Below are 27722 nucleotides of genomic sequence, written 5' to 3'. Positions count from 1 at the left end.
TAAAATGAAATGTGAAGTCCTGGATGGGAAGGAAGGTTGCTGCCCAAATGAGGGGTGAGAGAAAACCTCATAGAGGAGATGAGATTTGTCAGGATTGGAACTAAAAAAGCTTTTATGTATACATGCTATATTGTCTTTATTAACGGATAGGTGGGAATCCAGAAGGTAGAGAATAGAAAAAAGGATATTCTAACAAAAAGAATGACATGAGCAAAGTAGAGGTTGGAAGGCACAGATTAAGTTTGGAGAACAATGGAGAGTTCAGTTTTATATGAGTGGAAAGTATATTGAAAAAACATATAAAATAGGGCTGGTAAGGTAGAATGCTGACAGATGGTATAAGGCCTGCAGTGCCTGGGAAATGGAGTTTGAACTTTGCTCAGTAGGCAGTGGGATGCCACACATGGCCAGGTTTATTAATAAGAAAGATTATTGTGTTGGCAGGGTGAAGGATGGACTGCTTGGAAGAGAGAAAAGGGGAGAAATAGAAAGATCTATTAACTGATTTAATTGATTCACCTAGGAGGCACTTAGGGCCTGTACTAGAATGATTAAAGTAGGAAAGAAAGGAAACGAATGGATGGTTGCAAAGGATGGAGGGCTTTGAATGACAGAATTTTATAAACATTGGGAAACCAATGAAACCTTACAGTAAGAGGGTAACAGTTATAAAAGAAACATTAGTTGCTTTGGAATATTAATCTGGCAGGAGTATATAGGATAATTATAGGGTATAGTAGTAATCAATCAGTCAACCAATCATGATGTCAAGAAGACCTGATTTCACGTTCTGCCCCCAACTAGCTGTGTGAACATAAGAAAATCTCTTTTGGTATCCCAACAACTCTCTAGGGCTATAACCTCATAAGATACAGTTGTTAAGCTATATGGATATTCACCATCCCAATGAAATTACAGCTGTGGTTCTTAGCCCAGTGTTTGGTATTTAGGAAGTGATTAATAAATGGTTGTTGACCAATTGACTAAGAAATCCAAAACAAAACAAAAAACCTGGTAGTAGAGGCAACTGTTGCAATAGTTCAAATCTGTGGTGGCAGTGTGAATGACAACATGTGAGGGACATTGTTGAGAAAGAATTAAAAAAAACTTGGTAACTGAATGAATTTGAGTAGAAGACAAAGAAATGGATAGATGAGATGAAAGAAGGTAATAGTCAAGATAGGCACCAAGGTTTTGAATCTGAGTGACGTGAAGAATGATGATCTAAAAGGCAAGTCAGAAAGAGGAGAAAGGCTGGTCTTAGAGCAAAATTAAAATTGAAGACCTCTATTGTTATCATTGGCACAATCCCTCCTCTACTCTCACAATACCTCCCCTTCCTCAATTTCATACATTGTGGGATATCCAGGTGTTACAATTAGGAAACTAGAGTTGTAAAACTCAAGATTCAGGGGAAAAAAAAGAAAAAGGACTGAAGATGCAGATTTTAGTCTTTCTCACTGAGGATGTAGCTAAGGAAGAAAGAAAAGTTCAGCGCAGCATAGGAGCAGAAAGAGAAAGTAGAGCCAGTGAAGAAGGAAGAAGTGTTCCCCCTCCCTCTGCCCCCCAATAAACTATATAGAGACCGGGAGACCAAGAGGAGGAGATGGATGGTTAACCGTTCAAGTGCTTCAAAAGTGTCAAATCTGAAGACAAAAAACTTGTAATAGTGAAAAGAGGAAGTGAAGGAGAGCACTTATGCTAAGATGGTATTGCTCTTAGGGATACTGTAACCAGTTTTGGCCATTCATATTAGTTATCTATAAAAACATTTATTAGGTGCCTACTATTTGCAGCACACTGTTAGTTACTTATGAAAATTAAAAAGTAAATAGGTAATGGTGCCCGCCCTCAATTGCTGGAGGTAAAAAAAAAAAAAACCTAGAATTTGTTCGAGGTTCAGACAAAATCTCAGGCTCAGCCTCTGTCCCTCCTGGCTTCTCCTCCGCATAAAGGTTCAATGGTACAACCCTCCCTTCCCCTCCTGTCCCACTCGCGTGGCGCCGCCCACCGCGCTTCCGGTTGTTGCCGGGCCCTACATCCGGTGTCCGCCCGCCCTAGGCTCCGCTGCCCGGATCGCGATGCTGTCCCGTTCCCGCTGCGTGTCTCGGGCGTTTAGTCGCTCGCTCTCCGCCTTCCAGAAGGTAGGAGCTGGGCGGGATACAAGCTAGAGCGAAGACCACGCGCTAGGGGTCCGGGCAAGGCCACAGAAACTGGAGGGAACGGCAGGGCGGGGCGGGGCGGGCGGCGGCGCTGGCCCGGGCACCAAGGGCACCGGGACGAGGAGGCCGCGGGAGAGTTCGGGCCAAGGTTCGGAGCCGTCTGTCTCTGGTCCCCAGAGAGGCGTCGGGGGGTAGGTGGTGTGCGTGGCCCTCGTATCCCGCCTCCTTCCCCTGTCACCGCTCGGGACACCCGGGGGGGGGGGGTTTAGGCTTGGGGTTTTGATGCGCCCCGGGCCAGGTCTCCGTTCGCGCCCTCCTGCTGCTGGGCCCCGGAAGGCGTGGGATCGGGACTGAGGTCAGGCTTCTCTTCCTGCTCTTGACCTCTAAAAAGACAGTCCTTTCCTGCACCCCCCACGCTGAGCTGCAAGGGACCGAAGGTTCGCTGTTGAACTATTATTAATACCCCAGAGACGGGGCGGGGACGGCCTCGGTCGCGCAGCTCCCCGCCCGGACACTCCACACCCTCCGCGAGTTTCACCCCTTAGGGATGCCAAGAATTAAAAAACCAAGTTGTTTAGTCCCTCCCCGTAGAGCCCACTATTCTTTCTCTGTAGGGGGAGAGAATGCCTTTTACCAAAGCCAGGAGGAGCACGGGTCAATCTGACACCAGTTCTCTAACCATCAATTCCTTTTGTCGTGAGTGTTCGAGATTCAGGGTGTGCAGGTGGTGATATTTATTTTTTTGAATATTGGAAAAGGCCACTTCTCAAAAAGTCAGGATGGCAGAGTGAATAGAGAGCTGATGCTAGGGGTACCTGGGGTCAAGTCCCTTCTCTGATACGTGCTGACTCCTGTGCCGGCAGAGGCGGTGCTATCCAAACTTTTGTTAGAGCTTCTTGTACCAGTGAAATCATAGGTCTAATCTTCATTCTTTCCACTTTAAACTCTTTACACACCGGGCCCTTGTAAATCTCCTCTCTTTACCAGTCCTGGGACTGTTCATGTGTGTTTTGATGGGGAGGGAGAATTTTTCATTTGTGTGTATGTGTGTTTTGATGGGGAAGGGGAATTTTTCCTATCTAATCTCTTGGAAAATACTGGTAATGCTTTCTCTCTTGACAGGGGAACTGCCCTTTAGGGAGGCGTTCCTTGCCTGGTAAGTTTTGACCTTCCTCTTAAAAGTAGTCTGGTTCTGAATCCAACTTCTCTTCTGGACAGAGCATTTATTTTAGACAATTAAAGCATCACTTTTTCTCTGTAAAGAGTGATGCCTTATTTAGAGAAATTTCAGTACAAGTAAATATATAAGTGCTAGGTTTAAGAATACTTAAGCAGTTTTTCTCATGAGCATGTTGAAAATTATTGTCAATAAACATTCCCTCTATTTTAGAATGGAAATTGAAATATTGAAATGAAAGGACTTGTTGTGGAATGCACTAGAAATGCAACTTTGGGTTGTCAGGCTAACTCCAGGTTTCAAAGGAGGGGTGACTTTAAGATCATAAATCCAGCATTTTTTCCCATCATACCATGCTGCTTCAATCATTCAAGCTGTTCTGGGGTGTGCTATTTTAGAACATCTAGTCCTACAGAATTTGCATCTACAGGGATAGCTGAGTTACTGCATTTTCACCCTCTTGTAGAATTTGTGGAGAGTTAGCATAAGTTGAAAAGTTCCCATTATAGGGTCTTTCTTCTCAACCAGGATAGGAAGTAAAATGTTAATAGTTTGAAGAATGAATAGGTTAAATGTTACAACATAAGAATAATATGTCAGTGGAAGGACTTCTTTGGAATAGAATATCTCTACTCTTAAAATGTTTCCCTCCTGAAAACAATCATAGAATAAAAGCAAAGAACATTGAAAAACATGTACCCCAACCCCAAACTTTAGAAACATAAGAAAATAGTTGGGAATAATGGCACATATACCTATATCATTGTTATGTACTGATTTGAGAAAAGAAATGAAGATCCACATACTTGCAAAGGTAACACTATTCATTCTGTTTACTATTACCTTTGCTTCTACTTGATGTTACCATTTTTTACTGAGTTGGTTAGTGTATACAATTTAGTTCTGCTTTTTTCAATCAGCCTCACTTAATGGATCTGCATTTATTTTTTTCTATTCTTGCTATACATTTCTTACAGTACAATAATCCTTTCATTATACATTCATGTAGGACAATTTGTTTAGCAATTCTTATAATTGTGGGGCATATCATTGTTACAGGTTTTTTGCTTTAAAAAATTAATGCTAAGGTACAGCTGGGTAGCTCAGTGGATTGAGAGTTAGGCCTAGAGAAGGGAGGTCCTAGGTACAAATCTGGCCTCAGACTCTTCCTAGCTTTGTGGCCCTGGGCATGTCACTTAACCCCCATTGCCTAGCCTTTTTCTTCTGCCTTAAAACCAATACACTGTACTGATTTTAAGATGGAAAGTAAGGGCTTCTAAAAAAAAAATAATGCTTCTAGTAGGCATCTCTGAAAAAGCTCTCATATGTAAGATATTTAGGGAACGGAGTCAAATTTGTAAGAAAAAGACTGATTCCCCAATTAGTAAAAAATCGAAGGATATGAATAGGCAAGTTCAGGGGAAGAAATTTAAGCTATCAAAAGCCATATTAAAAAATTCCCTAAATCACACATAATTAGAGAAATGTAAGCTAAAGCAATTCTCAAGTACCACCTTGAACCCATTAAGATTGTTTAAGATGATGAAAAAGGAAAATGACTTGCTGGAGGAACTGTGAGAAACTGGATATACAGTTTTGTTTTATAAACCCTTACCTTATCTTAGAATGGATACTAAGTATTGTTGCCAAGGCAGAAGAGGAGCAAGGGTTAGGCAATTGGGGTTAGTGACTTTCCTAGAGTCACACTGGATGTGTCTAAGGTCAAATTTGAACCCATATCCTCCTGATTCCAGGCTTGGCTCTATCCACTGAGATACCCCACTAATATACTGTTAGAGCTGTGAAGTACTAAAGCCATTCTAGAAAGTAGTTTGGAATCTTGCCCAAAATGCTATTAAATTGAGCATACCCTTTGACACAATAATACTGTTACTAGTTCAAGGGAATGGTTTTAGAAAATGCTGGGTGGACTCATATGAACTGATAAAAAGTGAGATAAGCAGAATCTGTATAACACTTTATTATATAATAATAGCAATATCAGCAAGGTGATTAGTTTTGAAAGACTTAATAACAGATCAGAACAACAACTACAATTCCAGAGCACTCATGGTGAAATACCAACAACTACAATTCCAGAGCACTCACGGCCTCCATGTAAAAAAGTGGTGACTGCAGATTGAAACAGATTTTTTTCCCTTTCTTTTTGGACATGGCTAACTTGGGAATTTATTTTGCCTGACTATCAGTTTTAAAATGAGTTCTGTTTTCCTGCTTTCTCAATGGGTGGAGAGGATTTAGAAATGAAAATTTAATTTGAAAAATAAATGCTGCTGAAATATACTATTTAACTCCTAATAGAGAGGTTATGAACTCAAGGTGCAGAATGAGACATCCATTTTCAGACATGACCTATATGGGGATTTGTTTTACTTGTATATGTATATCTGAAGTAGAGGTATCTGTCCCCCCACACCCCAGGGCAGGGATTAGGGATGGTGGTGTAATTTCCAGATTTAAAAAAAAGTAAGAAAAATGGGTCCATTATAAAAGTGAATAGAAAGCAGAACTAGGGTCAGTAGGAAACACATAAACAGGACAGTTTTGAAAATGACATGTTGAATTTATTAGGCTTAAAGATCAAAGCAAGCTCATCATAATACACAGTTGCATCTTTATGTACAATTCTCTTTCCATTCTATTTTGTATATGGAAATGCTTGTGTTTTTTGTTGTCAAGTTCAGAAATTTTTTGGAAAAAAGGAAAAGTGCTGCTGTGAATATTTTTATGCACATGGGTCCTTCTTTTCTAATGCTTACCTTCTTAGGGCATAAATCTCAAAGTGAAATTTGTAGGATAACGGGTATAAACATTTTTTGACTTTTATTATATAATTCCTTGTTGCCTTTTTGCATAGTTATATTAATTCACAACTCCTCCATAAATATGTTAGTGTAAGTTAGGTTTTTTTCATCACCCATCCTGAGTTTTGTCGTCTTTTATCATTTTTGCTATTCTGATGGATGATATATGGTACCTCAGAGTTGTTTTAAATTTTATTTCTCTGATTATTTTCAAGTGATTGGTTGTTAATAAGCTTGTTTGTTGATACTGTTACATTGTAGAGTACCAGTGGCAAAATGGGAAAGATAGGATATTAAAACAATTTGTCGGTGAAGAAAAGATTGTTCTCTCTTTTGTTTTTGTTTTCTTTTATTCTGAACAGAAATTCCAAATAAGATAGATAATTTCAAATATATTGTAAAACATAAAAATATTGTACATGAAACTGAAGATTTATATCATGTATAGCTTAGTTTTTTTTTTTTAAGTTTATACCTATATAAATCACTCTTTGCCTCCTTCTTTCCTTCTCCCTATCCTTCCTTATACTACTCCCCCATCTCATTTCAGGGGTAAGAAGGAAGCTATTGCAACAAATAATCATATTTAAGAAAAATGAATTCTTCTGTTGGCTATATCTATAAACATATCTTATTTTGCATCTTGAGTTCATCACTTTGTCAAGCAGTACTTTATCATCAGTTCTCTAGAATTATAGTTAAGTCTTTGTTACTAGAGTTCTCAAGTCTTTCAAAGCTGTTTGTCTTTACATTATTGTTGTTGTTGGATAAATTGTTCTGGTTCTTTTCACCTCTTCCTGCATCAGTTCCTGTACATCTTCCCAGGTTTCTCTAAAACTGACCTTTTTGTCATTTCTTACAGCACACTGATAGTCTACTATATATACTGATTCATTTAGCCATTCCCCAATAGATGATTTCATGTTTGCTACTACAAAAAGAGCTGCTATAAATAATTTTGTACATATGGGTCCTTTTCTTTCTTTGATCTCTGGGTTATAGGGCTTGACATGATATTATTGAGTCAAAAGATGTGCACAATTTAGTGACATTTTGGTCATAGTTCTAGATGGCTTTCCAGAAAAGTCATACCAATTCTTACCTTTACCAATATGTGCATTAGGGTGCCCATTTCCCAGAGCCCCTCCAACATTTGTCATTGACTTTTTTTTTGTCATTTCCCCCAATCTGAGAGGTGTGAGATAGAAGCTCAGAAGTGCTTTAATTTGTATTTCTTGAATTATTACTGATTTGGAGCATTTTTTCCCCATAGGTTTGTTGTTAGCTTGGGTTTTTCCCAGAAAGAGTTATTTTTGCTTTGTTGAGAGCAGCTAAGTTAAAAAGTCATAAAAGAAAAGCTAAGGGGATGTGAATCAAATGAATGGAGAAATGGTCTGCTTATTATCCAAGGGAATGGGACCTCAAGCAAGGTTCCTATGTGGTTTAAAAATATTTTTTTAAAACCTTACCTTCCATCTTAGAATCAGTACTGTGTTTTGATTCCAAGGCAGAAGAACGATAAGGGGTTATCATTAAGTGCTTTGCCCAGTCACACACCTAGGAATTATCTGAGATCAAATTTGAAACCAGGATGTCCCAGTCTCTAGATCTGGCTCTTGATCCACTGAGCCACCTAGCTCTTCCCTAAAAATATTATGTGTCACAAATTGAAGCTGATCCTATACCCCATTTTCAGGGATGTATAGGAGGCAAAGGAAAACCCTGGTATTTCTCAATAGCTTCTTTGGAAGATAAAGTAATAACTAATACTTTCAGCTAAATTTCCCCCCCTCTTTTTTCTTGCAGGTGTCTCCCTGTGCCAGGGACCAGCTTACCCTTACAGTAAAAAGTTTGTGTAAGTGTTACTTGAGAGCTGTGGATTCCTGAGATATCTGGGAAGTCTTTTGATTTCTGGCTTCTAGGCACAAAAATCATAACTCTTGTTTTGAAGGTTTAGAATTATTTTTGATGATAGCTAGTTTTAACTAATGTTTAAAATGTATACTATGTAAAGTATGTGCATACAGTGTATTCAGGAAACTGGAGACTCTACAAGTTTGGGAGGAAGTGCATTCCATCATGGGTAAAGGCAAGCAGACAACAAGGATTTATTAAATGATCACTATGTGATGGCCACTGTGTTAAGCACTGGGCATACAAAAAAAAAGCAAAAGTAAAGACAGTCCATACTCTCAAAGAGCTTATATTTTTATATAGCTTATCTTTTTGTAAAAATTTGTTTGGCTCCTTTTAGGAGTAACTGTTTACCAAATAAGGTGCTCCCTATTGTTATAAACTTCTTCCTAGTTTTGTTTGTGCTTCACTAGAATCTTTTTTTTCCTACTAGATATCCATTCTGATTTCTTAAAAATCGGACCCAATTTAATAATGTTCATTTTGATCTAAATCCATTTTGCTTATACATATGTAAACTAGTTGTTTATTTTAATCTCATAACAACTAAAAGTGATGTTTCTGAGAAGGGTTTGGATTATAGCTTTCTTCCCCAAAAGATAAAGTGGTATGAAGGAATGTAAAGAAAAAACTTCAGTTTTTCAGTAAAGCCTCCTAGGACTGATATTTGAAATAGAATGTGAAACTACAGAGATATATTGTCACATCATTTTGTCACATCAATGTCACATTTAAAAAAATTCATGGCCTCTTTAGTAGAACACATTGATACAATATATATAGGGATGTAAAGTATAGTATACAATTTGTACTTTACCTTTTTTAAATTAATAATTTAGAATTTTATGTAAACTGCTTCTGACTTTAATTTGTAAACTAGAGGGTAGGAACTCCATAGGATTTGGCATACTGCCATATGTAAGTATATAACAAATATTACTTGAATTTAATTAATTGAATAAAAGAGAAAATTTAAATTAAAAAGTAAAGAAAGAACTTGATTCATTGGTGAGGTGTCAAGAGACCAAATTGCCCAGTTTAACATTTGAAAGAATAAGACCAGTCTGGTTTCTTTGCATACTATATGAATTACATTGATCATATGTATGATACATATTGAATGCTGCTATAGCATATGAAACAAAATCTTTTTGGAGTGGAATTTTGACTATGATGGAGAGCACGTGCTTTTTTATAAAATGAAAACCAAAACTAAGATTTTTGAAGTGAGAAGCATGCCCATTAAAGAAATTAATTGTTGATATTTTTTTCTGTAGCGTAAACGACTCTGTCTTGAATGTTCGCTTCTTTAGAACTACAGCAGTATGCAGTAAGTACTTGTGAGTTAAATAGTTCCTTGCCCTCTTGGGAGAGGAATTTAAGTGAAAAGAGCAAAAACTAAATAGTGGTAAAAGGTGGCTATTGATGTGACTTTTTTCTGCCTCCCTATTTAGAGAATGATGTTATTACAGTCAAAACTCCAGCATTTGCAGAGTCTGTCACAGAGGGGGATGTCAGGTGGGAAAAAGGTAAGATTTGGTACTCTTCTTTTTATTCCGTATGTCTAAATATCATGTTGCAAATACTTCTCCAGGTATTATTAATTAGGTCAAGTAAACATAAATGTATTTTGGTCAGTAGGATCCAATATATACTGTATATTTTCTTCCATACCTTTTCAGAAAATGGCATTGTTGAAAATATGCACTTTTTTTTTTTAAGATCCTTCCCTTCTGTCTTATAGTTGATACTAAATATCAGTTCCAAGACAGAAGAGTGGTAAGGGCATGTTAATGGGGGTTAAGTAAGACTTTCCCAGGGTCACACAGCTAGGAAATGTCTGAGGCTAATTTTGAACCGAAGACCTACTGTTTCTAGGCCTAGCTCTGTGTCCACTGAGCTACTTAGCTGCCCCTGAATATATGATGTTTAAAGTTTTTCTCCTATTATTGAATGTTCCCTTTTGACAGACAGTGGCTTGTTTTTCAGCTGTTGGAGACACAGTCTCAGAAGATGAAGTGGTTTGTGAAATTGAAACAGATAAGGTAGGCTTAGTGTGTGTTGGGTCTCTTCTTACTGCCCTTCCCTTAGTTACTCAGGCCACCAAAAGAGGAGATTAGAAAAAAATTGTTAATGAAATTAACAAAGAATTGTTAATGAAATAGTTGAATTTGTGAGTAAATGTTGGGTTGGGGTTTTTTCTTTTTTTTCCAAGTTGGCTCTGACTTCAAACTGTAACAGTGCTTAGAAGTTCTTAATCTTATGAGTGGAAACCTTTCAAAGCTTATTTTCACTTTTATCACCTAGCTGTCAGGTATTCTTAAAAGGAGAATCTTGTCTGTGTGGTGTTATAGCTTTTGTTTTCTTGAAATGGGCATGGCTAGCTGCAAAATTGATCATCTTAAAGCCCAGGCCTGTCCTTGTCACACATTCCTCTGCTCAGAAAGCCCCCTGGCAACTCTCCCTTCCTGTAGGTGAAATACTAACTCTAGCTTTTAAAGATCTCCCTGTTTGGCTCCAGGCCACATCTCTATGCTTTTGTACAGAAAACTCCTGCAAGCACTCTCATTTTCCAGCCAAACTGGCCTGTTTAGATGTTCCCTGTGTAGGGGATTCCTGTTCCTGTTATAGTACCTTTGCATAGTTTTTCCCTCAAGTCTAGGCAGAATGTACACCCTGTTCCCCTCCACATTTAGAATTCTGAGCTTCCTGTAAATGCTCTCCTGAACCTTCCTACCCCACTGAAACTTTGTATTTTTGTATTGAACTGTGTATGTATTTTGTTGTCTTCCCTGCCACTCGACAGAATGGAGACTTCTTGAAGGAAGGGAAAATTCGACTTTTGTTTCTATATCTGTGGTGCTCATCAGAGTGGTGAATAAGAGCTGAAAGTACTAATTCCCTTATTGTATTCTCTGTTGAATATATCTGGAGTTATTACTGTTTTATAAGGAAAAATGGCTATCTTTTACCTTTTTGGTGTATTGTACTTGCTGTTTTCTGTGCAAAATTAACTTGATTCTAGTATTGAATAAAAATTCTGATGCCTCCCTCAACTCATTTCCATTTTCCAGACCTCTGTGCAGGTTCCATCACCGGCAAATGGAGTGATTGAAGCCCTCTTGGTACCTGATGGAGCAAAAGTGGAAGGAGGAACCCCTCTGTTCACTCTCAGGAAAACTGGCGGTAAGGAAGGAGCTCCTGTTGTCATGGTCTCCAACACACCACCTTGGAGATGGGACTGAGAATAAAGTACTGATTCCCTCCCACCTCATAGGAACTTCTTGGCATTCCAGCCACCTTAGGTGAGGGAGTAAGAGTGGTAACATTTGTTGAGTGTGAACTTGACGTACCTTTGAGAGTTAAGGAATAGTAATGAAGTAGAACACACCAAAATGCTCTCTCCTTGCCTAGGCACATCTTTCTTTCTGGATCTTCTATCTCTTCAAGAGAGAGTAAAGGGGGACAGCTAGTTGGCTCAGTGGGTTGAGAGCTAGGCCTAGAGACAGGAGGTCCTAGGTTCAAATCTGGATCAGACACTTCCTAGTTCTGTAACCCTGGGCAAGTCACTTAACCCCTAGTGCCTAGCCCTTACCACTCTTCTGCCTTAGAACCAATACACAGTTTTAGAGAGAAAGAGAGTAAAGAGGATGGTCCTGTAATAGGAAGAGGCACTTCATTTTGTGTCTGAATCCAAGAGCTCAAAGCATGTCACAGTTTATTTTTCAATCCATCCTGTTCTGAATAGGAATAGTTTTTGGTTTGGTTTTAAACCTTTACCTTCTGTCTTAGAATCAATGCTAAGCATTTGTTGAGATCAGATTTGAACCCATAACCTCTCATGTCCAGGCCTGAGTATCCACTGAGCTGTCCCTGAAATAGTTCTGCTTTAAAAATGTAATAGAGTGATTCCCTTCTTTTTGGTGGATGTGACAAAGAGGGCTTAGCTATAATGACTTCTAGGAGGGGTGAAGGAGTCAACTGCTAAGGGTGGCATCAGACCCAGGGAAGAAATCTCTGAACCCAGATTGGGAAATGTCTGCTGCATCCAAGGGAAACAACAGCCTATCAATAGGAGCCATGGCAACTGCACAGTAGAAATCCAGCATAGCCTCAGGAGAAAAGGATGACCTTCAGAGCAGTACACAGGGTTATGCAAAGCAAACTTTTTAATGAATTGAGAATCTTATCAGACCTAGCAGCTGTTCTAACTCGGGTTAAAAATATTAGTAGTTTGGTCTTTCATACAACCTTAATAGAGTTTAGGTGAGGAATCAGAATAAAGCTAGTAAGTAGACTACATAGAAGAAAACCTAAATTCTCTTCTGGTTCTGCTTCCATTAAAGCCATGTTGCTTTCTTGATCATTAAAGAGCTAAAACTATAGGGACCATTGAACAGAATGGAGAATTGAAACCACTTGATGTTGGGGGTCATTATTAAACTAAGACTTGTTACCTGAAGGTGGAGAGAGAGGAAATATATAATAGGATAGAAAGTACCTTTTGAGGAATTCTAGATTCTCACCTCTTACATTATGGAGTTAAAGAAGAGACTCCCATATGGGTAAGAATTTATCTTTAATGTCTAATGAAACATTTCCCCCCACAGTTGTGAGTATGAGGGAGACTAGAGTTTATGAAATGCTTTGAATTTATATGCCTTGCTATGTTTTATAAAGATATTTGCCAAATAAAATCAACCTCTCTTCTCTGAGATAGCAAGTGGCATGGAGTTAGTAGATGAGGATTTTGGTGACTTTCAGAATATTTTATATTTATTATATTTCTACTTCTCTAATTTGAATCCCCTTTTTTGACTTTTTTGACCCCTGGGAGGATTATCCTCATTTTTATAGTTGAAACAGAGGTTAAGTAACTTGCTCAAGGTGACACCACTAGTAAATGTCTAAGGTCTGATTTGAACTTGGGTGTTCCTGACTTCAGGTCCAGATATTTGTATCCACTGTATCACATCATCATCATTATCATCATCATCATCATAATCTTATATTTTTATAGCAGTCACTGTGCTATAGTGAACTAGGTGGTCTGTGCTAAGCCTTTACAATTACTATTTCATTTGATTCTCACAACAAACCTGTGAAGTAGGTGTGATTACATCCATTTTACTGATGAGGAAACTAAGGGAGACCAAAATTAAGTGCCTTGCCCAGGTTCACACAGCTAATTAAGTGTCTGAGGCCAGATTTGAACTCAAATCTTTGTGGATCCAGGCCCTTCTATCCATTGTACCATCAGCTAGCTGCCCTAGGAAGGAAGAAAGGAAGGATCTTAATTTTTTAAGTGCGTTTTACCAGGTAGGAGCTGAGAATATTTGTGACACTAGAAATATTAGCACAAAGAGCTATAACCTAATTTAGAACATGTAGGGGGATTTTTAAGGGCAGGGATATGTCTTATACCTTTTTGTTTCTCCACTTTCCACAGTAGAAACATTCAATAAAGAATGATTGAAAACAGAATTTAGAACATCAGGTTGTTTTTGTGGCTTTACTTTTCTGTTTTTTTTTTCATGAAAAACTAATTTTAAATTGAAATGACAGGTATATACTGTTCCTCTTCAAGACTTTTGTATAATTACTTTTTTTTAAAACCTTTATCATCTGTCTTAGAATCAACACGAAGTGTTGATTTCAAGGCAGAAGAGTGGTAAGGCCTAGACAATAGGGGTTAAATGACTTGCCCAGGCACACTCAGCTAGGAAGTGTTTGAACCCAGGATTTCCCATCTCTGGGCCTGGCTCTCATTCCACTGAGCCACCAGCTGTCCCTGTGTAATAACTTTTGTGAGCTAAAATTCATCTTTTATTTTGAGCATCCCAACAGTTACTTAAAGGATTCTCCCACATAAGACACCATAGAGAATATTTAGCATATTATGGACTCTTGTTTCCTGGCTTCCTGTTTGATTGTGGCGTTAAAAGATGAGCAGTGGCACTAAGAAGCAAGGAGCCTTGGGACTAGTAGCACTTCTCACCTCCATCTCACTGACCCTGTTTTCATTTCAACCTCTGCAATAATTGTTCAGGAGTGCAACTCTTGCTGAGATGGGGGCTTTACTTCTTGATGCCTATATCAACCAGCTTTTATATGTATGTGTAATAAAGACTCTTTCTCTTTTTTTAGCTGCTCCTGCTAAAGCCAAACCAGCTGAAGCTCCTCCTGCTGCAGCCCCTAAACCAGATTCTGTAGCAGCTCCTCTTTCCCCTCCCCCACCTGCTGCATCTATACCCACCCAGATGCCCCCAGTGCCCCCAGTTTCAGCACAACCTGTTGATACCAAACCTGGTAAGCAATGCTTCTGTTTCCAGGAAGTAGAAGCAGGGGTAGTTCATCAAGTTCCTCTTGTCCCATTTTGTAACAGTTCCTTCCAAGTCTACAAGGGTTCCTTCCTTCCTAATGAGCTTCTTGTCAGTTAGGCCTGATTGGATCCTTCAATGCAGTTTTTGGCAGATTCTTTATGTACTTTCACTAAGTGCCCATAGTCTACTTGATGCTGTAAAGGATAGAAGAGGTAGCAGGAGAAATCATTTCCCTTCCTGATGTATTTATACCTTTTCTCCATTTCCAGTGTCTGCAGTAAAACCCTCTGCTGCTGTTTCAGCAGCAGAGCCAGGAGCTGGCAAAGGTGTGCGTTCAGAACATAGGGTAAGCTGCTGAGGACTAATGAATGCCAGGTTTCGAGTGATAAAGGCACTACTGAGGAGGGGGGATGAGATGTGGCAGTGACAGCTTCTAGGCTGCTACAACCAAATCAACAACTTGCCTCAGGAAACTCTTGCTCAGAGTTTATTCCCTTGGTTGTACCTTACTGCAAGCTGTACCCTTGATTATGTAGATTTCACTTATATTTCAAGAGCTCATGACTCCATACTGATGTCAAAATATAATTTGGTTTTGGACAAAATGATTAGAAATCCCAGATCAAAAGTTAATATGGGGGTGGCGAGCCAGCTCAGTCAGAAGCTGACAAAGAAACAGTTCATTCTTCACCTTGTCTTGGGAGCCTTAAGAAGGGCAGCCCCATCAGCTTTCTAGGGATGAGGAAACAAAGGAAAGGTATATGAGGCATTATTTAGATTTGTAAACACTGGCTTGGGGAGCATAGTGCCAGACAGGAACAATCAGCCTTGTAGCTATTTATAAAGAGCGTAAATTTAATTTTGCTCCCCTTGCCCACAACTGATTCCTTAAGAAACAGAATATATGACAAAAAAGAACAGTGAACTGGAAAGCAGAAGGACCTGGATTCTAACTCTGTCCTCAGCAATTAGCAAAGATGACTTTGGGCAAGTCACTTTTACTTGGATCTGTTTCCTCACCTACAAAAAATGATTATACAATATTTTAAATTAATTTCCTCGCAAATTTATTATGAAAAAAATACTTTATAAACTCTAAAGCACCGTGAAGGCTGCTCTTTACATAATAAGTAAAAATACTGTAGAACAGAGATAATATTAGCACATGGTCACAGCTGTGACCCCTTTTCTGTTTGAATTAGACACTGCTGCTCTAGGTAGTTCTTGAGACTATATTACAGAGAAAGGTCCGCCTGCAGTTTCCTTTCTTGGAGGTTTGCTTTATGAATAAAATAACAGGCCTAGTCTCTACCCTTGTCCCTGTCATTAGTAGTAAATAATAATAGCTTTGAGATCCAGGTCTAGAGATAGGAGATCCTAGGTTCAAATATGATCTGAGACACTTCTGGTTGTGTGACCCTGAGCAAGTTACTTAACCCCAATTGCTTAGCCTTTACCTTTCTTCCACCTTGGAACCAATATAATACTGAGTCTAAGATGGAAGCTGAGGGTTTTAAAAGAAAAAATAATAATGATAAATGATGATAGCTAACATTTATATAGTGCCTACTATGTATTAGAAACTGTGCTAAGTGCTTCACAACTAATACATTGAAAATAACTACCTAAGACATGCCCTTGGTGAATAATCATTTGCAAGGCCTCTGTTGGCTCAGATGTTTGAGAGAGATGATTTGGGGAGTGCTTCTATTTAGCAGAGATGCCCAACAAACTATTGAATAAATTGTTTCTGCTACCATCAGGACAAAAACCTCAAGTGTAGGCAAAACAACTGGGTTTCTTACCTGACAAGGCAGTACTGCCTAGAAAAACTGCAATTTCAGAAGTGCTGGTGTATGATTTCCTTTGCATAAGACATGCATTTCTATAAGTAGTTGCTGTTGTGCATGATTTGGGTTTTATTTTTAAAATCAAAACCATTTCCCGGGACCCACAATCACAAAACACTTAAGGTGAAGCCAAGCAAGTACGGCTTTCTTATCTTTTGAAAAGGCCACCACCAAAAAGGGCAAAGTAGAACTCTGTTGTGTGGAATCACACCAACCTACTTGTTTCTTCAGCCCTGTGCCTTCCAGTGCTGATACTGCTTTGGGCTAAACTGGGATCAGAGTTGATCTCAAGAATCTTAAGGTTTTCTAGGCTCACACTCTTTTCTGTTTTAGGTAAAAATGAACAGGATGCGACAACGTATTGCTCAGCGTCTGAAGGAAGCCCAGAATGTATGTGCAATGCTGACTACTTTCAATGAGGTTGATATGAGGTGAGAATTGTAACCCCATCTCTTTGTGTTTAGAGAATAGAGAAATGATGGTTATTATCCTATACTTAGGAGAGATTTCAATATTGATTTCAGAAAGAATGGTGTTGTTTTTTTTTTAACCAACACTGAATTGTTTTCCTTGCCTATTGACTGTCAAGGCATTGTGTTTCTGAGATTTTGCAATAAACTGGGATCAGAACTGATCTCAAGATAATATATCCAATAATCCAAAAAGATAAGAAGGGCAACAAATCTTTAGATATATTCATAGTGGCAAATGTATTTGAACAGAGAGAAGGAGGCTGAGTTATTAGTTTATTGTGCCATTTCAATATTAAGGTTGTGTTATGAAGTGAAAGGGACACTAAACTTGGGCTCAAAACTTTTTTTTTTGTTCAGCCATTTCCTTTTGCAGTCCATTTTACAGATGAGAAACTGAGATCAGAAGGGTTAAGTGACTTGGCCAGACACACAGCTAGTAAGTGTCTGAGGTCAGATTTGAACTCATCTTCCTGACTCCAGACCTAGTGGTTTAATCACTTTGCCACCTAGTTGCTCCCATCTAATCTCTGTTTTCTACTAACTATATGACCTTGAATACATCATGTCACATCTTCAGGCTTTTTTCTTCATATGTTAAATAAACTGGAAATAGATGATAATTTCTTGCAAAAGTTCCCATTATTGCTTCTTTCAAACCAGAATGTACAACTACTATATTTGTGTTCCTCTAGTTCCTGCATCAATTGCCTATAAAATATGGCCAGCACTGCCTGTATCTGAACTCTGTTGATAATAACCTGTCATTCCATAAAATGATTGTTAGTAAAAGACGTGTCCTAGAACCAATATTTTGCTTCCTTCTTAAACTATTGCCCATTTCTGTACCTGGTCTTCTAACGATGGTTTATACAGATCAAAAAGTATGGCCCTTTCCTATTCTGTTTTCTCTAAACTGGGATGGGTACTTTATAAAATGGGCTATAGTACTGTGTTCCCTAAAAAATAAGATAAAATTATTACTAATTCTGAGCTGTCCTTATTGGTTCCTGTATATGACTCTTGACAAAGTTGTTCCGCTCTTCGGGATTGTTAGAAATCAGCTTATCAGCATTTCTTCTCATAGTAAGCATTTTACTTTTTTTTCAGCAATAATTTTGGGAGCATATCATCCAGCTTTTCAAAAAGGAATTTGATTTTGTGGAAAAGAAGAAGTTTATGGATAAATATCCTGGTGTGTGTTAAAGTAGTTCAATGTTGAGATTTCTTAGTTTGTCACTTTTCTTGTTCTGATTACCAGGAGAAGTTGAGGCAGGGTCTTTTGGCTGTTTCCTTCCTAAAAGCCACAAGGATGCTCTCTTGCCTATTTGATGCAGGGAAGGACCTTGTGGTAATGGATTAGAAGGGAAAACAGCTTGTATTACAGTGCATTAAAGCTAAATTGTACATAAATTGAATTGTACTTTGAAATTCTACCCAATTCCTTAAGACAAAACATGTAAATATTTGTGGCTCTGAAAAAGAGTTGACAAAACAGAAGGGGAAATGTAGTATCTCCAGCTCCTTTCAGTAGCTAATCAGGGTGTCACTTTACAATGGCCCGGGGTCTCAGTGCATCTAATAATCTAGTTTGGTTTGATTGCCTTTAGTGTTTATGCCATTGCCTCACTCAAAAGGGGCTTCTTTGAGACCACCTCCTCTCCCTAGTTGCCTCAGCCTCTGTCACCAAGGGTCAGGACTCAGAAATAGAAGCTCCTTAATGACCTAGGCAATGGAATTTGGGTTGGTTTGAGAGCAAAGATGTTTATCAGTTCTCTTTCCCTCTTCTGCAGCTCTTGTGTCTTGGGATCCAGTAATGTCTTTAGGGTGGTAATCCTAGCAGTAAATAAGGTTAGACTCAGGAAAACATTGTAAACCCGATCAGCCCCCCTAGGAAAACTTCCTTTTTCAAAGACAAAAAGGTCTGAAGAGGAGAGTTAAAGTTGTGTCATATCTTATCTTTCACTTTAATATTATATTAGGCCTATTATAGGGGGAACTGAGCTTTGGAACTGAGTCAAACCTAAATTCAATTTCCATCACAGGAATCTGTTCCGATAAATACAGATATTTCAATGATAAAATTATGGGGAAAACCATTTCCTAGACGATAGTGCTTATGAGAGAGACAAAAAGCAGGTGGATATTGTTCAACAGCTTTCCAGAAATTTCTCATAAAGTTCTGCTTTCTCTGGTAGAAGGGAAAGGCTGAAGCTGAAAGTCCCAAGCTTTATATGAGGCAAAATCCCATTTCTTAAATATCATGACACTTATCTGGCACCAATGAACCTGAAAAGGTGGGGAACTATTTATTTCCATTCTATTTATCTGGATGGGGGCCACATTATTTTAATAGCTATCCTTAGTTTGATCATAAGCTGCTTTGGGGGCAGTTTGTGGGGCCTTAAATATAGTTAATTTGCCCACTTAGTCACCTTTGTGCTCCTATTGTCATCTGGTGAGTTAATACCCTAGCCAAACAAGGAACATAGCAGATGTAAGTCATGCCCTAATTTTGGGGCCCTTGAAAAAATGTTTTTCTAACCAAGTAACACACTAGATAAACTAGATATGATTTTTTGTGTGCATTTTCTGCCAATGAAAAGCTATACGATATCATTTGAAAAAATGATTGGAGATCTTTCAATGGGTATACTGTATATTAGAGGCAGATTGGCATTGATTTCTTCTTGCCTCCCATTGTACTATAACAAATTAATCATGATAAACTTTAGTGAACCATTTTACAGTTTGTTTAAAGGGAGCCTAGAGAAGTTGGGAATTTTAATGGAATGCTTGCCTAATCTATTATTCAGTAAAAATTCCTTTGTATGGGTACCTTCATCAATGAAAATTATACGCCTCTCTCATACCTTAATGGATGGTTTCATGAGTTGCTCTGGCCAAAAAGAATAACAATAGCGAATATTCCTGTGATGAGCCTCTCTGAATTTAGTTAGACTAGTCCTGGAATGCTAGTAATTCTGTCCTGAGGCCTATACTCAAAATTTTTCTAATTTGTATTCCAATTGAGTTGCCTTCCTTCAGGAATCTATTATCAGCCTTATTCCACAATGAGGTGTTGGAGTAGAAAAAGAAAAAATCTATACTTGAATTTAGAAACATGTGAAGGTGTGCACATAATGCTTCCCTTGTGTTTATAATATGTTTTTGCAGTAACATCCAGGACATGCGGGCCCGACACAAAGACACTTTTCTGAAAAAACACAACCTGAAACTAGGCTTCATGTCAGCATTTGTGAAGGCCTCTGCCTTTGCTTTACAGGAGCAGCCAGTAGTAAATGCAGGTGAGTTCACTTGGCCCAAGATGCACACATACACACACGTGATGAGTATTCTCGAAACTAAAGTCTTTATTTCACTGGCATAGAAAAATAAATATTTCATATGAGAGCTTCTTCATTATCTCTCATTTTTAGCTTCCTAAAACAGTAGCATAATGTGTTTCAGCCTATATGTTTTCTCCCATTAGAGAACATTTTTCATTTCCAAATAAAAACCTTTAGAGTTAGTCTTGGCACCAAGCAACGTTTTGAGGGGAGAGGAGAAGAGAATAAATATTATATAGCACCTATTATGTGTTGGGCATGGTGCTAAGTACTTTTACAAATATCTCATTCTCTCAACAACTCTGTAAGGTAGGTATTAGTATTATCTTCATTTTATATATGAGGAAATAGAGGCAAACTAAGTTTAAATGACTTGACTCAGGTTATACAGCTAGCTTCTCTGAAGCCAGATTTGAACTTTGATCTTCCTGACTCTAGACCAGTAATGCCGGCTCTATGGCACTCCATTTCGGGGGGGGAGGGGGGGGGCCGTTAGGGTAGGGGCAGGGCCTGACACTCCTTCTCTAAAAGGTTTGCCATCATTGCTCTATCATCACCATCACTCTCTACTGCTCTTATCCTATGTCTCTTGTGAGGCCATACTTATGAGCAAGTTACCTCTTTTTTATGTACAAAGCTTAGTAAGGGCAACCTTCACCCATCCTCAATGTTATCTAAGAGAGTGACGTCTGTACATGACACACATTCCATGGCAACCTTTTATCTCCAGTTGGGGAGGGGATGGGAATTAATTTACTGGGAGAACTGTTTGTTCTGATCTTTGGACTTGAATCCTTCATCTATATTTTTTTTCCTTAGAATTGATACCAAGTATCAGTTCCAAAGCAGAAAAATGCTGAGGGTTAGGAAATTGGGGTTAAGTGATTTACCCAGAGGTAATACAGCTAGGAATCCTTCACTTACTCTTATATAGAATCTAACCTTGTATTTATTTTCACTTTAGAATATTTGATTCAACAAGATAGTATTCTTTTTAACCTTTCATTTAGATACGTTTCTCCCTCCTGGTTTGATATTGAATAAAAAATTCTTTTACTAGCCATCAGTGGTAGCAAGGCTCCCAAAGAACTGTAAACAACCTTGAGAGAAATAGTTCATGCCATTTGTTTTAATAAGAAATTTTTTGAAATTTTGTTACTCCAAATGTGATAAACAAATCAACATAAACTCTTCTATATACAATAAATAGAAAAAAGGATTGTTGATGGACACCCTCTAATTTCCCAGTTCTTTGCTACAAAAAAAGTGTCCCTGTACATATTTTTACATATCTATGTTCTTTCCCTTTGACCAGCCAGCTCCAGAGAGGATGGGAGGTTCTAGGTTCAAATTTGGCCTCAGACACTTCCTAATTGTGTGACCTTGGGCAAGTTACTTAACTCCCATTGCTTAGCCTTTACCCCTCTTCTGCCTTAGAACCAATACATAGTATTGATTCTAAGATGAAAGGTAAGGGTTAAAAAAAGAGAGGGAGAGAAAAATATAACAAAGCCTCTGCCCTCCAGGAGCTTGACCTTTCTGTTCTTCTACCTGTGTTTGTAAGCACCCTGTTTTGGTTGAATTGTTTTTCAGTTGTGTCTTGACTCTTCATGACCCCATTTGGGCTTTTCTTGGCAAAGATGCTGAAGTAGTTTTCCATATCCTTCTCCAGGTCATTTTTATAGATGAGGAAACTGAGGCAAATGAAGTTAAGTGACTTGTCCAGGATCACACAACTACGAAGTGTCTGATTTGAAATCAGAAAGATGAGGCCTGGCCCAGCACTTTATCCATTTCACCATCTAGGACTAATTCATTTGACTTCTTCTCATTGCTTGAGCAAGAAAGACTGGTTGTGACTTTCAACAGGAAGAGTCTTCATTCTTTCCTAATTTGAAATATGTAGAGGTTGCCCTTTTAGTCTTGTTCAGGTTAGGAAATATTCTTTCCTTCTTAAACTAAGGGATACTATTCCTATTCCTCTGCTAAAAAGAACATTCATACAAAGTTCATAAGGTTTATCGAGTATTTATTGTGTGCAAGGCAGTGTCGTAAGGGAATGTTGGAAAATGTTGCCAAAAAAAAAAGTGCTGGGACCCAAGAGAAGGAATAATAGTGACTGATTGGAGTAAGGAAAAAAAAATCAATTTTGCTGTACAGATATTCTCTTATCCCCACCCAAACCCCACCTCTGAGGAGTGTGTATTAATAATAACCTTTGTCTTTTCTCTCATAGTGATCGATGACACAACCAAAGAGATTGTGTATAGGGATTATATCGATATCAGTGTTGCTGTGGCCACTCCACGGGTATGTAAATTGGGTTTACTGTATTGGGTGCTATAGCATTGCCTCTGAGGGTAGGTAGAAGATATTTGCTTTGGAGATTCCATTTTCTTTTTATTTAATGGACAGTTGGGTGCTGGGGTTTGAGAGGTCGAGACTTGGTATAAAAGAAGCCTTATACTGACCTTATTTAGATTTTGCCTTTTCATATTTAGATCTAACCTTGCCACCCTCCTAATCCTATATGCTGTGAATAATAGTGAAATAGCAAGGCATTTGGGGAAAGTTGTTGGCCTCTTTGGAATCAGTGGATCTAGGGTGAGGACTCTGGTCCATCATTCATTTAGACAAGTCTTCTAACTTTGGTGTCTTATTTTCCTATCTCTAAAAGATTTTTTTCCAGGAATCTTAATGAATTAGCATTATAAAAATGTTTCTTGCTCCTCAGAGGAAAGGTGTTATATAAAGATCATTAAGTACCAAGAATACGTTGTTTTTTTTTCCTCTGTAAACTGGTGCTTCATTCCCTGCAGGGACTTGTGGTACCAGTTGTTAGGAATGTGGAAACGATGAATTTTGCAGACATCGAACGAACCATAAATGAGCTGGGAGAGAAGGTAAATAAAATTCAATGAAGTAACAAAAACATAGAGCTGGGAAAATTAGAGGGTGGGCAAGCAAATCCCCCCCAGCACCAGTCTTTACTTGACTTCTTGACTGCCTTCATTGGCAGAACCAGGATCCCAAAATGGTCTTTTTTTAGTTATTTTTAATTGAATTCCAAAATGTTAATAAATCAGTGCTTCCTGGTGACCTGAAGATAGAGTGAAAGGGGTGGGGGTAGGGAATGCAAAAGCACTGGAGCCCTTTGTCATGAGGTGTCTTTTTTATTTGAACTTCTAATTGAATTTCTTTGTTTTGAGTTTCTGTTTTATTTAAGTCTGTTTCAGTTGAAGAACTTAGAAGAAATTGAGCCAGGTCATGGACAGCTAGGTGGCTCAGTGGATTGAGACCAGGACTAGAGATAGGACAACTAGAGGTTGTCATGGGTTCAAATCTGGCTTTAGACACTTCATTATTGTGTGATCCTGGGCAAGTTACTTAACCCCAATTGCCTAGTCCCTGTCACTCTTCTGTCTTGTAACCAATAAAAAGCATTGATTCTATGGCAGAAGGTAAGAGTTTAAAAGAAAGAAATTGAATCAGGTCCTCAGTGTTTGATTAGAACATGATTGAATCCCCCAGTAAATGAGGACCCAAGTTTTAATTGTTCAGCTTGTAGAGAGATAAAATCTGAATAAATAAGTTTTTTTAATTTTAATTTTTTCCAGATTACATGTTGATATAATTTTTAATACTTTCTGTCATTTTGTAATCCACGTACTCTGCCTCCCACCCATTTCCCCTCCCCAGGGTAGCAGGTAATATGGTGTAGGTTGTACATAAGTTATCATGCAATACATATTTCTACCTGTGTCATGTTATGAAACAACATATATTGCTTACACCAGAGAAAAATTCTTTGAGGAAATAAAGTGAAGAATGATTTGCTTCGATCTGTTCTTTCTTTGTGAATAGGTTTTGAAACTTGTCTTTTTCAGGCCCGAAAGAATGAGCTTGCCATAGAAGATATGGACGGTGGCACTTTTACAATCAGCAATGGAGGAGTCTTTGGCTCCCTCTTTGGGACCCCCATCATCAACCCCCCTCAGTCGGCCATCCTGGGCATGCATGGCATTTTTGATAGGCCTGTTGCTATTGGAGGCAAGGTAGGAACTGCTACAATGTGAGGTTTTATGGTGTTATCACTTGCCTTGTACTATAAAGACTAGTTGCACATACCGAGGTGTGACTTGCTTTATAGAACCTTCTGATGGCGAGGCAAATCCAGCCTTTATCTGGTTCAGCTCCACTTTATGCTAGTTATTAACACTGCTTTGTAGAAGCTTCCCCACAGTCCCAGGAAAGAGTTCTGCAGAGTTCCTGGAACTGTGAGAGAAGTTTCATTCTGTTATCTAAGATTAGCCAAAAGGTATCTGAATCTTACTATGTATTTAGTAATATTATCAGCACTGTGGAGGTGCACCATCGGAGGACATAGTTCCCTCTCCCAAGGAGGTTACTTACAGTCTAATTGAGAGAGAACTTAAAATTGGGAACCTGCAAAAGACAAAACAATTAGATAATATTGTGTGCTGTAGAAAAGATCATTGAATGCTGTTGTAGGTTGGGAAAAGCTTAATGGAGGAGGAGGTAGGTCCTGGGCCTTGAAATATGGGTGGTGGGATTTAGATAGGTAGAAGGGAACATGTCTAAAGGTACTCAGATAAGAAGATAGCCTTAAGGAAGGAATTTTAGGGATTCCTTGACAGAAGGAGCACTTCTGGCCTGTAGAACAGCTTATAAAAGAGGAAAGAGTTAATGTTCTTGGTCAGAGAACACTGTCATTAAATGGGGTTTCCCCTCTTGGGTGTTATACTTGATGGAGCAAGAACCCTAAGTACACAGAAGGGAAAATTCAGGAAGGCACAGCCAAGAAAACTGGGTCTTTTGGTCTGTTTTTTTCTTCATGCCCTGATACAATACAGAGAAGATTGTCTCTCTGTCTCTTCTCTAGGTGGAAGTGCGGCCCATGATGTATGTAGCACTGACTTATGACCACCGACTGATTGATGGCAGAGAGGCAGTGCTTTTCCTTCGAAAAATCAAGGCAGCAGTGGAGGATCCTCGTGTCCTGCTACTTGACCTTTAGAGAAAGTTACACTCTAAAGCTCTAACTCACAGAGACTGAAAACCAGTCTTCCCCTACCCCCTTATGTGTACCTGGGTCAGCTGGGTGGGAGACAGCCCCAAATGCTGCTGACTTAAAGGAAGCCAGAGCACTAGGTAACCAGCAGCTACAGCTCCTTTTAGGGCATTCCTGTCCCTCTCTCCACTGCCTTTGTCTTAAAATGAATGCTCTTACTTCCTTATTATGCTCAAAGGAGGGGGAGAGAGAGAGAGAGAGAGAGAATTGATGGAGCCTCATTAATATCCTAGCCTTTCTTCCATGCATCCTCCCCAGAGATGATTTTGCTTTTTCCCTATGGCGGTATAAATAGAGAAACCACTAGAGATATTTTAACCCCTCTGTCCTACACTTGCCCAGTTTCCAAAATTCTGACATCCTCAGAGGCACAGGAGGAAGATCCTGGCCCCCAGAATTATGAAGCTATCGCCCTGGCTCTGATCTATCCGACTCTGGGCCCTGTGCAAAGTTTCTTTACTCAAATACAGGGGAAGAGATGCTGCTTTGTTTCTTAAAGGGCACCTTCTAGCCTCGGTAGCCTGTGTTGGCTTTAAAATGCCTCTTCTACCTCTTTGGGAAGCACAGACCAGGTGGCCTGAGGTTAGAGGGAAGTCAAGGGCAGGAGGGCAAGCTAGCTTAACAGACTTCAATTTGTGTCTCCAGAAGTGAGAGTGCATCAGGTTTGCACTTAGACCATGGTCCTTTCAGCAAAAAGGCCCATCTCTGCACAGACTTGCTGTGCTCACCTGCTTTTCTTTATAAGTTCCTAGCAATCATACCAGCAACGGTGTTGCATTTAGAACCATATTCATTCTAGGGTGGAAGTGTGGAACAAAGGAGGTAGAATTTGGTTGAGAAGTCTGGAAAATTTCCAACTAGTTGTTGCTGCCTGCTAATTTGAAGTTCAAATTGGTCTTTCTACCCTATGTGGACCAATTCTGGTCTGTCTTTGTGGGCTGGTGGAGGAGAGGAAGCAATATATTGGCTTCTGGGTACATTAGCCCAGGGCCAAGATAAGGACAGTACACTTCCTTAAGTTCTCCACCTTAGCAAAAAGCCAGCTGTGAGTTGTTAGTGTAAGAGAATGAAATGCCTGGAGTCCTCTTTGAAGTACTGCTCAATATTGGAGGGCAAAATCATTGGGGTCCCTTGGAAAATGTTTAAGTATATACTTCCTATTGTGAGGGCTACTGGAAATCCATTGATATGTATCCAAATACCCAGTTCTGAGGCTGCTGGAATCATGGGGCCATTTATCAGGGCCCAGCATGAGAGGGGTGAGGAGGCTGGAATCCAGTACTGAGTGCCTGCAGTGTCTACTATTCTATCTCCGATATACAGAACTTGTAATTAAAATATTTAAAGAATCCAATTTTAAATGAAATTAAAGGGGAAATGTTCTCAAACCGTGTCTTGGCTTCTGGCCTCCTATCTAAAAGATGAAGGACAAGCTTGCTAGTTTTTCAAAAGAACCATTGACTCTTAGAGCCACATCCTGTTCTATCTTTCACCTGTTTCCTGATGCCTTTGGATTAAGTTGGCCTCAGTATTCTAATTGGCCAGAAGAGAGAGCCATGTTACTGACTGCTCACAGAAGAAAAGGAGCTTTCAGACTTGAAACATCATATCCTCACTTCTTGCCCCAGCACTTCCTCTCCACTCTCTTGATGTCTATTTACTTTAAAATATATATTTTTAACCCTTCAATCTTATTATCAATTCTAAGAAGAGTGTAATGGGTTAGGAAATTGGAGTTACATGACTCCCCCCCTTTTTCCAAATTTTCAGTACAACTTTATTTTCATAATCTAAAAATTGTACAGTATATACTTGTTAACTGTAAACTAGTACAAGATTGATTTCCAGGAATCACACAGCTTCCATTTATTTATTTATTCGTTTTCCTTTAATCTTCTGTTTTAGAATCAGTACTGTGTATTGGTTCCAAGGCAGAAGGACACTAAGGACTAGGCAGTGGGGGGGGGGGGGGGGGAGTGGTCAAATTTGAACCCAAGACCTCCCATTTCTAGGCTTGGCTGTCAATCCTCTGAGCTACCCAGCTGCCCCCCCCCCTTATTTATTTTTCAAAAAGGCATTTGCTGCTTTTCCTTAGTTGTCTTTTCCCTAAATTAGATTCAAGTACTAACTAGTATCTACTGTGGTGGGCCATGAGACCCTTAATTATGTGTTTAGCATGGAAACATACTTAGATGGTGGGATGTAAGAATATCTCTTAAAACTGACCATCCTTCCTGCTAAAGTTTTAGCGCTTTAAGTCTGTCACACCAGCAGACGCATGATATAATAGAGTGGGAACCCATTCTCCATGAGACCTTTGAAGGCTCTAGCTTGCCTTCAAACAGTATCCCAGAGGGCAGCAGCCTTAAATGGGAACATGGTAAGAGGGCTGCTGGATTATCCTCTTTGACCCAGTGAATGGAGTCATGACTATTTGCTAATGCTTGGTAGTTCCACATAAAGCATCATTTCTTGCCAGTAACAGGTCTACCCCATGCTGCCACTCCCCCCTCCACTCAGGACAACACCCTGATGTGAGATATGTCCTCAGGTATGTGT

General features: G+C 39.1%; 1 protein-coding gene across 1 annotated transcript; it reads left to right on the top strand.

Moving 5' to 3' along the window:
* The first annotated feature begins 1995 nt into the window (after positions 1 to 1995).
* DLST (dihydrolipoamide S-succinyltransferase) lies at positions 1996 to 26551 on the top strand. The gene is made up of 15 exons (XM_001367895.4): positions 1996 to 2144; positions 3285 to 3318; positions 7971 to 8019; positions 9356 to 9408; positions 9533 to 9607; positions 10068 to 10123; positions 11153 to 11264; positions 14226 to 14387; positions 14671 to 14747; positions 16585 to 16682; positions 19899 to 20029; positions 22308 to 22381; positions 22891 to 22974; positions 23959 to 24126; positions 24975 to 26551. Exons 1-15 carry the CDS (start codon positions 2082 to 2084, stop codon positions 25107 to 25109), a joined length of 1371 nt encoding a protein of 456 aa, XP_001367932.1. The 5' UTR covers positions 1996 to 2081; the 3' UTR covers positions 25110 to 26551.
* The last annotated feature ends 1171 nt before the right edge of the window (positions 26552 to 27722 follow it).

This window comes from Monodelphis domestica, chromosome 1 (genome assembly GCF_027887165.1).
Source record: "Monodelphis domestica isolate mMonDom1 chromosome 1, mMonDom1.pri, whole genome shotgun sequence".
Lineage (NCBI taxonomy): Eukaryota > Metazoa > Chordata > Mammalia > Didelphimorphia > Didelphidae > Monodelphis > Monodelphis domestica.
Note: the sequence above shows the minus strand (reverse complement) of the source record. Positions and strands in the feature narration are given on the sequence as shown.